At 58.2% G+C, this 12,768-nt stretch overlaps 1 protein-coding gene across 1 annotated transcript; it reads right to left on the bottom strand.

Moving 5' to 3' along the window:
• Nucleotides 1–446: 446 nt before the first annotated feature.
• Nucleotides 447–12,428, bottom strand: FA2H (fatty acid 2-hydroxylase). Its single transcript, XM_036390316.2, has 7 exons — nucleotides 12,162–12,428; nucleotides 6,116–6,208; nucleotides 4,285–4,427; nucleotides 4,078–4,184; nucleotides 2,648–2,820; nucleotides 1,951–2,203; nucleotides 447–1,308 (listed from the first exon to the last, which is right to left on the bottom strand). Exons 1-7 carry the CDS (start codon nucleotides 12,426–12,428, stop codon nucleotides 1,229–1,231), a joined length of 1,116 nt encoding a protein of 371 aa, XP_036246209.1. The 3' UTR covers nucleotides 447–1,228.
• Between the last annotated feature and the right edge of the window lie 340 nt (nucleotides 12,429–12,768).

Raw genomic sequence — 12,768 nt, 5'->3', positions numbered from 1 at the left:
GGTTTGGCCCACAGCAAGGGCTCTGTGCCCTGCTGAACTTGCTGCATGTGCAGTGAGACCCCCAGAGCACAGCCCTGCTCCTCTCCCAGCCCCAGGAGCCCCCAGCACCAAAGGAGCTGGGCTGTGGGCACCAGTGCTGGAAGCAGGGCTTGACCTCTGCTGGGACTGCAGGAAGTTTTGCAGATGGCTTCGTCAGAGGGCTGGGCTAATTTTGGGAAGCTCTGGGGTTTACGTGATGCTATTGCCCAACTTCAGAAAAGTGAGTGGCAGCTTCTGCTTACCCAGAGCCCCAATGTCACACAGCTTTGCTGAGAATATCCCCTGCAAATCTCCTACCTCACTGTGCCTGGTGAGGGGAGCCAGGAATGGTGGCTCCAAGGGCCATCGGCACCTGGAAAGGGACACACGAAGGGTGGGAGAACAGACTTGTGAGCAGCCCTGGGGGATACATTTCCCAGACCCTTTTTAGAAAGTTTTATTTTTCAAAATATACAGTTTATTTACAATTGTAGTGTCTACAGTTTTACATATAAATTTATTTCAAACCTTTAAATATCTGCAGTAAACATTAGGGAAAAAAGAATAAAAAATAAAATCACAGGATCAGCAAAAAAGGCATCTCAGAGTAATTCTTTTCATTGGAGTTTGAGTTTCAAGTAGCCAATGTCTACAAAAACCATGAACTTGATAAATCTGACAGAGAGATATGGGTTAGAAAAAGGCACAATCCAGAGCTGTGGGACCTGCCCCAAAAGGGCTGCAGGCCAAGAAAACCCTGTGCTGAGATGGGCTGGGAGAAGGACCTAGGACAGGGAATCCCCTTGGCATGAGTTAGGCAATAAAGGCAACTGCAGCGTGTCGGGTGCCCTGGGGAGAGGGCAGCCCAGGAGAGACAGGGGCTCTGGCAAGGTGCCAGGGCAGAGGAGGGAAGGTGGCATCAGGCACTTCATCTTTCAGGCAGCAGATCTGCCCGTGCATCCATAGCCTGGAGCGGGAGGGCAGCGAGGTAGGGCAGGAGTGCACCAGGGAACCCCACAGCCTCTTCCTCCCCTTTCCTCACCATCCTCAGCCCATCCCCTTGCCAGTGCCACAGCTGGACCACAGCAGTCCACAGGGATGCTCCACTTTGGAGTCACTGCTGTGGCACAGCCCCCAGGAAGGGGGCGGGGGGGACACCAGCCCCAGTGCAGGGGAACAGAGCCAGCAGCTGAGCACTGGGCTGGGGCTGTCACTCCTCTTTCTTGAAGGTCTCCTCAGGGATGAGTGTCCGGAAAGGATAATCCCAGAAGCGTGTGCTGATGCCAAAACCTGTGGGCAGGGAAGAGAGAGTTCAGCCCATGGCACCATCATCGACGTGTTGCAAAGGTTCTGTGTTAACTGGTGAGGGAGGAGTGGCCACATTTTGGGGAGGGAGGAAGGCAAAGTGAAGACAAGGAGGAAGAGCAGAGGGAGCAGGAGCTGGCTGGGCCATGCCAACAAGCCCCATGGATGATAGCTTATCTGGATGGGGCGTTTTCTCCTAGGAAACCGGGCAAAGGGCAGGTTGAGCGAGCACTGGGCTGGGGAAAGTGTGGGGCGGATCTGGGGAAGCCCAGGGCCTCACCCTACACCTGTCAACACCTCCCAGCAGGAAGAGATGCTGCCCTGGGCAGGGATAGGCACCCACATCCCAGCACCATGGGGGTTTGGCATTCCAGGCAGCACTGACGCCCACCAGTGAGACAGGTGCTGCCTTCACCCCTGCTCTGGCTCCCCATCCTCACCCTGAGAGCCAGGAAATATTCTCCCTGGGCTACAGCACCTCACACGCTGCTTCCCCAGCAGCAGAGTGCTTGACTTTCCTCATCCCAAATCCCAAATATTTTGGAGCAATCAGCTGCACCCATACAGGTAGACTGGATCTTTGACATCCCTTGCCCCTTCCAGCATGCACGGGGAGCTCATCACTACCTGATTTTTGGTGTTCAAAGTGGTGCTTGACGTGGTAAGCCTTGAGGCCGTACAGGTAGGTGCCCTTTTTGGGCGAGCCATAGTGGAGGTAATAGTGCATCATGTCGTAGATGACGTAGCCGCAGAGGCCCCCGACGAAGACGGAGAGCCCCAGCACCTCGGGCAGCAGCAGCCGCAGCACGCCGTAGAAGAAGCCGATCACCAGCGAGGCCGGCACAGGAGGGAAGACCAGGCGGGAGCTGTCGAAGGGAGACTGGAAGCAGAGAGGGATGGTGGGACAGGCAGCTCTTGGCTCACCCTTCCTCCCCCTGCACATCCCTGCCAAGCATCAGGGAAACCCATCTGGGAGAAGCCAACAGCCAAGACCCTCCCCAGAGCTGTACCCGGTGGCAGGAGCAGCCCCCACACATGCCCAGGTAGGTGGTGGCTTTATCTGGTAGGTGCCCAAGATCCACATTTCCTCCAGCAAAGCTAGAGGGAGCCTATGGCTCTTTTGATTTTCCCCCTTGCCCAACGACACAGCTTGAAAATTTAACTCCAGCTCCTCCAGGGCTGTTTTACAGCCTTTGCTGGTGTTGGGCAAGTGCCTTGCTCGGGATGCCACCACACTGAACAGGCAGCAACAGGCTCTGTCTGGGCAAAGGCCACCATTCCCACGGCCCAGCCGGTGCCAGCGGGGGCGGGAGCTGCGGCTCACCTTGTGATGCTGCCCATGCAGCAGGAAATGCAGCGTGATCAGATAGTAATTGCTAGCGGGTGGCTTCATGTGGAAGACAAAGCGATGGATGAGGTACTCTAGCAGGGACCACAGGATCATTCCCAGGAGGAAGATGAAGGGGAAGTAGTATTTGTGGACGGGGATGGAGTACTCTACACAACGAGACATGCAGTGGTCAGCAGGGCAGACGCAGGTGCTTTTATCCATCACCATCCTCCCGCTGGCATCAGGGTGATGCTCAGCTCTCCCTCCCTCCAACCACTCATCCACCTCCTGTCCTGAGCTCCTCTAGGGAGCTAACTGCCCAAGCTCTGCTCTAAACCACATTTTCCATTGATTCCTACTAATTTACAGGATCAGCCAGCTTCTTGCTGCCTCAGGAAGACAGTGAGGGGAGCTCCCTGCATTCCAGATTCCAACACGGGCTTGGATGTGCACTCTAGGGACTGTGTCACCATTACAAAGCTGTTTCACCCACCAGAACAAGGCAGGAGGGACCTAAGTTGCACAGGCAGCACTTGTGACAGTAAAACAGTGCTGTTGGTGTTTATTTTTGGGGGGGAAAAAGAAAAGACTTGTTGGTCACTTTCCCCCGCAGAACATTTTTCAGCCACCTCCTTCTTTCAGGGCTGGCTGCCAGCCCTGTGTCCTTCCTAGCAAAATTTGGATTGCCTCAAAACCCGCTTATTTTTAGGGAAAAAAAACCCCACAAAACTTGGCAGCAAGGTGCTGAATGCCACAAGGAGCAGGGAGTGCCTGTGCAGCCGGCACTCCCCACCCCACAGCCGGGCACAGCTGGCACTGGGTGGCACCTTGCAAAAAAAATAGGGAACCCAGCAAAAAAGAAAAAAAAAAAAAAAAGAAGACAACAAAGAAGACAGCTTGCCCCGGCCACGCTTGTTGTTCCCGGGGGAGCAGGGAGCAGACAGTGGGAGATTCAAGGGCAGGCGCTTGGGGCGAACAAGCCCCGCTCTGTGCGGAGCCAGCGGCGCTGAGAGCCGGGTTTGTTCACCGGCATTCAGCCGGGCCGGGGTGGGCGGCAGCGGCGATCGGAACACGCCCCAGCACCCGCAGGGCTGTGGGGACTGAGGGAACGAGGCAGGAGGGAGCAGGCTGCAGCCCAGGTCAGCGGGCTCTGTGCCTCTGCTGATCCCTGGGGGACCAAACCTTGTGAGAGGAGGGGAATGGAGGTGGGCAAGCACAGGGGGCTTCATGCAGGGGACATGCTGGTGGCCACAAGGGAGAGGTGCTGGTGGACACAAGGGAGAGGTGCTGAGCTTCTGCTCTTGCACGTGGCTTTGGTGAGCACGTACAGAAGGAGGGATGAGGAAGGGATGCAGGTGTCCAACCAACCCATTCCTGCCCCATGGCCCAGAGTGGGGTCAGCAATGCTTTGCTGCTGCTCGTACCTGTGGTGAAGGAGGAGAAGAGCCTGGTGTTGCCCTGAGCAAGGGAGGTGTAGCTGACCCAGCTGAGATAGAGCACCACGGGCGTCCACACCATGAACACCACGTACCTACGGGGCAGAAGGAGATGTCAGAGGAAGTGTCCTGCTTGCTGGTGAGCCATCTCCCCTCCCAGGGCAGGCACCACCCAGGGCACAGTGCAGAGCTCACCATGCTGTCTTGGAGAGGAACTCCAGGAAATCCGAGTGGAAGAGGCGGATGGGCCGATCCACGGGCTGGTGCACCCACTCGTCGTACTTCTCCCCTAGGTAGCCCACCTGCCACAGCAAGGGCTTCTGCCAGTCCACCAGGTCCTGGGGGAGCAGACAGTGGTTGAAATGCTGGGGAACCCACAAACCATCCCAGTACCAGGCACAAAGCTGAGCTGCTGCTGCTGCAGGATTCTGGGCTGCAAACCCCTCCAATGCCCCAAGAGCAGTTGCCTCTGGTTCCAAGGTGCCCTGAGCTCCCCACAAGCACCAGCACAGGGCAGACAAGGGGCAAAACACACCAAACACAGGCTTGGCTCACCCCTGTGCCGCCAGGTACCTGCCAGCGGATCGAGGTGAAGGTGGCTGTACCCAGACCTGGCTCAGCATCAGGCCCTGATAACTGAGGCTCTTTGCCTCTCGAGCTGCCAAGATTAGATAGTGAGCAGTGATATGGCCCAGCAGAACCCCTCTGGTGCCATATGGATCCAATCCCCATGGCACTGCCCCAGCCAAGGACATTTCTCCTTGTGCAAAGGACACATGGGGTGGCCACAGCGGTTTGGGCACCCCAGTGAGGAGCAAATTGGGAAGGGATGGGGAGCAGGGATACAGGATGGGAACACAGACTCCAGCAGTGCTGCTGAGCATGGCTGAACTCAGGTGCAAGAGTAAGAAGGGACCTGTGTGGGTACACATGTTGGCATGGCGTGAAAATAGGGAGGCACAACTGGCAGCACCACCTCTGACACTGCTCAGCATCCCTGGACACATCTTCTGCTGGCCTGACCAGATGAGGTAGATTCTTGGTCCCCACCCCTGCGCCAGGACTGAAACCACACTTGTCTGGTGAAGCCCTGTGTCTGGCAGCTCTCCTTGGGCTGCTTGTGCCACACAGCACTGGCACAGCCATCTGGCACCTGGGGCTGTGCTGCCAGTGGTGGGGATGGCTCCGTTCAGGGCATCCCAGGGCAAGGAGCCAGGGTGGCTGTGGGCATTTTGGGGGCTCTGCTGCAGACAGGGATGAACACAATCACACAGGAGGGGAAACAACCCCAGCTGGTGTATGGATGGGAACAGAGCCATTCTCCACTGGGGGAAAAGTTAAAGCAAAAAGGTCACTTGGAAATGGACACTCTCTTTTAAAGGTGCCCAGTGATAAAATATTAATTAGGGGGGCGAAAGATGTTCTCCTGCTCTAAAAAACCCCCAAGTTTCTACAGGATAAAAGCATGCTCACCAACCAGCTGGGACCATGCAAGATGTGGTGACCAGATGGTGCTATGGAGGGCAGGAACAGCAAAAGGCACCTTGGGGACAAATCCCCCCTGTTGTGGCAGCTTGGGAAGCAGCTGGCAGGGCAGGAAGCACCCTGCACACACAGGGATCACCCTGCCCAGGCTGGGGAATCCCTTCCTGCTCATTTCAAGTGCTTAGGCAAGGGAAAAAAAAAAGTAATAAAATAAATAAAGCAAGAAAGAAATAAAAGCAAGCAAGGTGTGGCTTGGCAACACTTCCCTGTGGAAGGGCACAGCTGCTGTCAGAGAAAGGCATCTCTCCCATGCTGCTGCAATGGGAGCCTCCCAGCGTGGCCACGCCTGTGCAATAAAGCATGAGCAATGCCATCCACACCAGGAGAAAGGGCACAAGTGGCTGGGTCAGTTTGGCTCCCTCATGTCATCCCTCCCATCCAACAGCCCAGCAGAAACCCAGCACTCACACAGGGAAGAGGAGACCTGGTGTTTCCAGGAGCACTCTGGCAAACAGTGTAGGAGAGACTCCAGAGCTCTTACCCTCTCCACATGCACTGTTCTGTAGCAGAGATCTGTCTGCTCTGGAGTCTGGGCTGCAGACACCTCCTTCTCATCTACTGTCTCAGAGAGGCTCTGGAAAGAGAAGGAAAACTCTGTGGTGAAGCACCAGTGGTGGACTCAGCTGGGATGGTGATGGCTGTAGCACTCAGGGGTATGGCCAGAGTGAGCTCCTGTCTGCTAAATAAATATGGGGAAAAATCTGGTGAATTTAAGTCAGTCAGTTCCTGCAGAGCAGGTTTCCTGAGGGAAGCAGCTGCTAGTGAGCTGCCCTGCCCTTCAGACATTGTGGGCTCAGCGCTCTTTGGAAACCTCCTCTTGAGCCCAGTGTTTGGAATGCCCTGCCTGTGGCCAGGACAGCACGGCAGAGTGGCCACGCAGAAACTCTGGGCCCTGGGACAGCACCTTCCCCTGCAAATGGGCAGTGCCATGGCAGAGGTCACCTTGGCACTGCCAGTAAAGCCTGGGGCATTGCTGGGTTACTGCTCCCTCCTCCCACCCCACTGATCTCCAACAAAAGCCCAGCTTGGCTTTTTGGTCCCTCAGAGAGCTGGGCTGGCAGGCCTGGCCAGTGTGGTACAGCTGGTGCCACCACCCTGCCTGTGGGCACAAGTGAAAACACACAGAAGGAGCGACCTTGTCCAGGGAAAAAGACAAAGTGTCCTTCACAGGGTGACACTTGGCTGGCTGCCTTTGCCATGGGCTGTGGGATATGAGGTGGGGTTTGGTCGTGACTCAGGAGAGCACCTTGAGGCACAGGGGATGCAGTGGTGGCAGGATGGAGACCCAGCTGCAGTCCCGCTTGCAGGGCGGGCTGAGAAACAGGAGAAACCTGCCTTGTCTGATGCTGGGAAGCAAACACGGCGCCAGCTGCCAGCGCCGGCCTCCTTCCTGCAGCCGTGCCAGCCCTGGCGCCGGTGGGGGCTCGCCGGGCCTGGGCCGTGCCCATGCAAAGCCCAGACCAGCCGTGCCCCCCGGCAGCAGCGCCGGCTCCCCTGCAGGACGTGCCGAGCATGCCTTAGTCCCGCTCTGTCAGCCCGGGTTACCCATTAACCCGGAGCAGGGCACGGCGTGGCCGCAGCTCAGCCGGGCCCGACGGGGCTTCAGCTGTGCCGCTTCCAGACTGGGAGGATTTTCTCCCCGCTCCTCCGTGGATGCTCTCCCCACCGCTCTGACAGGGATGCACTGCCACCCTGTTGAGAGGAATACCGCCCTGGCAGCTGCAGGAGGGCCTGGGATGCAGGAAAACCCGGTGTCACCTTGCCAGGGCGTCAGGACTTAACCCTGTGCCTTGCTGGGGACACCCAGGCAGGGCTGAGGCACTGTTTACCCACGGCAGGCACTCCTTGCAAGATGTGCTCCCACCCCATTTCTCGGGCTAGCCGGATTAAAAGCCTCATTCTGTCGGTACAGGAACTGCATTACCCAGCTCTGAGGCAACCTCTTGCCTGGGGCAGCGGGCATGGGAGGACAGGGGATATTTCCACCAGCATTTCCAGGCTGGAATCCCATTGGCATCAATTTTACTGCAGGCAGACCACCAATATGAGATGATGCCATGCACCGCCACACCTCTCTGTGAGGATTCTCACTGCTATTTTCCATGCTGCACACTCTGTCCTTCAGCCAGACATTCCAAAACCGTAGGTCAGATGGGACGTCTTAAAATTCAGCAAAGCATGGTGGATTTATGGTTTTGCCTCTGCCCTGCAGGTGCTATGGAAGAAGATTTGGCTTTAAGAGAGTGAAGCAGCTTATCCATGCCCTGAGAAACGGGCTGGGGCTCTCCACCTTCATGCTTGCACCACAGCCCAGCCAGCAACAGGAAGGATGCTTAGGAAAGCTGGGCTGACGCAATGCCCGGCACCTCTCCTCCCTTTTCCGAAATGTTCACACACCTCCAGTTCCCCTGCCCATGGATGCCTGAGCACCATGTCATGCCTGGAGGCTTCCTGGTCCTCCCAGGTCAGGGAGATGGACTGGGGGCTCACATCCCACCTCACCACCAGCACCTGGGCTGGGTGCCCTCAGTGACATGCCACTGCCCTGTGGGCTATGGCAGCTCCCTGTTAGCACCTGAATCTTCTCCTACCCCTCCTCTTCCTCAGCTGGGGAGCAGGAGGAAGGCTCTCCTCTTGCTCACCCTGGAGTTGGCACTGAAAGGACTGGAGCTGTGTCGCAACCAGGACACAAACCACGCTGGCATGTCCCAGCTGGCTCCCCAAAGGGTGGCCTGTTCCTGCCTGCTCCAGGCACGCAGGGGCCCTGCTGAGATCCAGCCCCATGGCACCTGAACTACTGCTGGGGCTTCTGCCCATTCTCTTCTAAACAGGTGACTTGGGAGGAGGCTGAAGGGCTGCGCTGAGCTGGGCTCTGCTGTCACCTGTGGGTGGTGAAGATGCACCTGAGCTGTCCCCAGGCAAACAGGTCCTGCCAGGGAAGATGAACAAGGGGCCTGATGCAAGGAAGGGAAAGTTAACGCCTACAAGGCACTGTACCTGTGAGTGAGCAGCAGTCCTGGTGAGGTGCTGCTGGTACACACAGGGCCAAACACCCAGGGCATGGCATGATCCAGTGACTGGGTGACCCAGCATCCACCTGAGAGCATCTGGCTGCCCTGCGTGGGTCACACTGGGCGCTCAGCACTGGTCCTGCACCAGCTGGAGAGCACAGGCTGTGCCAGCCCAGTGCTGTCCTGCATCAGGGCTTGCGGCATTAAAAGAACAAAATCCAGTTGTGATGTGGGCTACAGACAGAAGGGGTGGTCCAGCACAGGGTTCAGTGTTCTTGGGACACAGGCAGAGAAGCTGGAAACCTCCCCCTGGCCCAGACAGGGCGATGCTGCCTGCAGACAGCTGCTCTGCCAAAAGCCTGGACCCAGGGGGATTTTCCACCCATTTTCCCAGTGAGTCAAACCCCAGAGGAGTCCTACCATACCTCTGCATTGCTCCACAGCCTCCAGCACCTTCACTGAGCTCCTCAGAGGCTCAGTTTGCATGGGACAAGCTCTGTTGGCAGTGCAGGCACAGGCATGTAGCATGAGGACACCCCAGGAGGTGCAGAGGGCACCAAGCAAGGTGGGGGCACCATCCCACAGCACCACCCCAGCAGCACTGTGGTCTGTGTTCTCTGGCTGGCAGAGCCCCACAAGGCTGTGTCTTGGCCCATTAAACACTGGGTGCAGCAGGACTATTAAAAGGAGGTGAATTGAACTGCTAATCACAGGAGCAATATAAAAAGTGACTTCTTGTTACATCAGCCCCAAAAAGGTGCCCCAGGTGTCCCGCCCACGTCCAAACGTGCTCAGGCTGGGATGCAAAGCCAGGGTAGGTGCAAAGCCAGGTGCAGCAATACAGGCAAGAGGAAGAGGAGGACAGTAAACCTGAGAAGGATGGAAGATTTACTGTGAGTCACAGCACGTCACGCACCCCAAAGAGGCTGTGATGAAAGTCCCTCATTGCTCAAACTGGAAGGGTAATTAGATGATCCAGGTTCCCTTCTAGCAAGGCTGCTAAAATCCACTGTCTAGTTTAGGTAATTAGTGGTACTCACTTTGATCTCCCCTATATGTCCTGCTTGCATAGATAAAATATTTAGGGATTAATTTCTCCGTAGCCAAAAGGATTTGTGTGGTGCAGAAAAGGGACCTGTGGCTGAAGGAGAGAGCCACTGGAAGGGGCATGGAAAGGCTGGATCTTATCTTCTTTATCTCTCCTTCATTAACACATTTTTCCCCCTTTCCAAAATCCTGGAAATTCCTGTGGGAAGCAGGGGAGGATGCTGGATCCTGTGGGACCAGAGCATTCTGAATCCCTCAGCGCGGGGAACGATGCAGCTCTGGGACACACAACGGGCAAGGAGAGGCACTGGCAAAGCTGTGGAGATCTGGAATCAAACTGGGGTAATGTAACACTTCCTCCAAAGAGCTCTTTGGGCTGCACCTGCCCCAAAGCACCCAAAGCACGAACCCAAGCACCACCAAGGACACCACCTCTCCCCAGAGAGGATTTTTGGGGGGGTGTGGAGTAGGGCAGGGCAGCTGACACATCAGTGCATGCTGTACACAGCCTCACCATGCAGCAGGCAGCTCTAATCCCTGCCCTGCGTGTTCCAGGCTGGGACGGTTTATCTGGCACCAGGCAGTGTCAGATCTCCCTGCACCCGGCGTTATCACGCCATGTATTTGCATTGGGATGGTGGCAGCTCCCCTCGGCACGGGAACCCGTTTGTCCGGTACCTTCCTACCCCAGCCCGCTGGGCTCGTCACGCCTGCGAGGAGGCGGCGGCTCAGCGAGTGTCCCAACAGAGGAGGTGCCATGGCCGGGATCCGTCCGAGGAAAAGGCAGGCATTGCACCGGGGCTGAAACAAAGCCCCGTCTGTGGTGCTGGGGCCGAGGCTGGCCCTGGGCAGGACACGCAGCGAGAGCAAACAAGCAGCCAAAGGGACCGGCCAGTCACCAACCCCGCTGGGACACCTAGAGAGGAACTGCTGGGCTGGAGAAGGGGGCTGGGCTGGCTCTGCTGCTCAGCATCCTGCCCACGGCCGCTGGTGAGGGCTGGAAATTGGGTAGCAGTGCCCAGGGCCACCCGGAGGCTGCGGAACTTCCCTTCTGCCTGGACAGCACGGGACCGGCACGGCAGGGACAGAGCTGTGTCCCATGCCCCACACCAGGCAGCCAGGGAGGTGGATGGGCTCCTCAGCAGTGGCTGCTCACCACTGGCAAACCCCAGTGCCCAGCATCTTGGTCCTTCGTTGAGTGCTGACAGGGCCAGGAAGGGTGTCCTGTCCCAGTGCCCACTCTGTGCCATACAGTTCTGCTAAAACTGACACTGAGCTCCATCTCCTGCACCCCTCCAAAGACCCCAACACCTCCATGCCACATTGGCACCCCAGATCCACCCATCAGTCCTGCTTCCTAGCATGGCAGGGAGGGACATGGCCATGGAGTGGGACCCTGTAGGAACCCAGCTCTGTGCACTTGGCACCCTATGGGGCCCAGGGTCCCCTGCACCTCAGACCCAGAGAACTCCTGGGAGCCAGGAGGCACATGGGACCTTGGCACACTGCATATGTCAGGCACCACCCGTGCAAGATCCCAGGAGCCTCAAACATCCTCTGTCCCCTTCACCCCTCATGCCCTGTAGACCCCAGATCCTACAGAGCCTGATCCTACGGGTCCTGTTCTGCTCACACCCAACACACACCATGTCCCATACAGCTCAGACTGAGATCTGGGTGCACTAAACACCTTATACGCTACATGCACCCCAGAAACTTCCTACCTTGTACACCTCAAAGCCTATCCAGCCTCTGTATGTCCTGAACAGCTTGGACACTGAGGAGCCTGGACCTGGAGTGCCCTACAGACCCTGTATGACTCAGACCCTGCACAGTTTGGATCCAGGGTGCCCTACAGACCCTGCACATCTTAGACTCCATGCACTCTGGACTTGAGATGCTCTATAAACCCAGCAGTGCCCACATCCCAGAGAGCACAGACCTGGAGCATCCTATCAAAACTCAATCCAGGACCTAGGGCACCCCATAATCTCTCTGTACATCCCAGTCCCGGGATGTGGGGTGCCCTATAGAAGCACGGTTTTTGCCAGCCTGGGGACCTGGGGTGCCTTAGAGAGACCCTGCACATCCTGGATCGGGACCTGGGATCAGGACACTCACTGTACAGACCCTGCATATCCTGGATCAGGACCTGGGACTGGGACACTCACTGTCACAGACCCTGCACATCCTGGATCAGGACCTGGGATCGGGACACTCACTGTACAGACCCTGCACATCCTGGATCGGGACCTGGGATCGGGACACACTGTCACAGACCCTGCACATCCTGGATCAGCACCTGGGACACCCTTCAGCCTCTCCATTTGCCAGTTCCGGGACGTGGGGCACCCCACAGCCCTTATTCACCTGGACCCAGCGCCTGAGGCACCCCGCAGAGGCTGGATATACCCCCGGCTCCCCTACAGCCCGTGTCCCCCCGGTCCCGGTTCGGCCCCGCGGCGGTACCTGCTCGTCGCCGGGCTCTATGTCCCCCACGTAGTACTGCTCCAGCCAGCGGCGGGCGTTCTCCGAGTGCCGGTGGGGCGGCCCGTCCAGCGCGGCGCTCACGTCGGTGCCGGCCCGGCGGCGCAGCAGCTGCTCCCCGCCCGGGTGCAGCCGCACGAAGCCGCTCAGGTCGTACAGGCGGCGGCGGCAGGAGACCAGGCAGGCGCCCTGCGCGCAGCGCGCCCGCACCTCGGCGGCGCTGAAGGACCGCGGCCCCGCCGTGGCCATGGCCCCGCCGCCGGTCCCCGTCCCGCTCCGCTCCCCGTCCGAGTCCCCGTCCCGTCCCGCCGCCGCGCTCTGCCCGCACCTGCTCATCTGCATACATGCATATGCAGCCAGGCCACGCCCCGGGCCGCGCCCCGCCGCAGCCCATTGGGCAGCCAGGGACGGGTGGGGCACGGTTGGGGTGGGGAGGCTCCGCCCCAGCGCAGGTACCCTGGAAAGTGGGGATGAGGCATCCCTGGAGAGGCAGAAAGGGGCAAAGGGGGCAAAGGGCACCCACGGGGGGAATGGGGAAATGAGACGGCCCCAGCGGAGGGGAGTGTGCCCCCCTGGCCCAGGGGTACGG

The sequence above is a fragment of the Molothrus ater genome, chromosome 12, assembly GCF_012460135.2.
Source record: "Molothrus ater isolate BHLD 08-10-18 breed brown headed cowbird chromosome 12, BPBGC_Mater_1.1, whole genome shotgun sequence".
NCBI lineage: Eukaryota > Metazoa > Chordata > Aves > Passeriformes > Icteridae > Molothrus > Molothrus ater.
Note: the sequence above shows the minus strand (reverse complement) of the source record. Positions and strands in the feature narration are given on the sequence as shown.

Coding starts and splice junctions, on each gene's coding strand:
- FA2H (XM_036390316.2), bottom strand. CDS start 12,428: ATGGCCACGGCGGGGCCGCGGTCCTTCAGCGCCGCCGAGGTGCGGGCG. Junction 6,209..12,161: donor TAGAGCCCGGCGACGAGCAG/GTACCGCCGCGG, acceptor TTCTCTTTCCAG/AGCCTCTCTGAGACAGTAGA. Junction 1,309..1,950: donor CTTTGAACACCAAAAATCAG/GTAGTGATGAGC, acceptor CCCTGCCCACAG/GTTTTGGCATCAGCACACGC.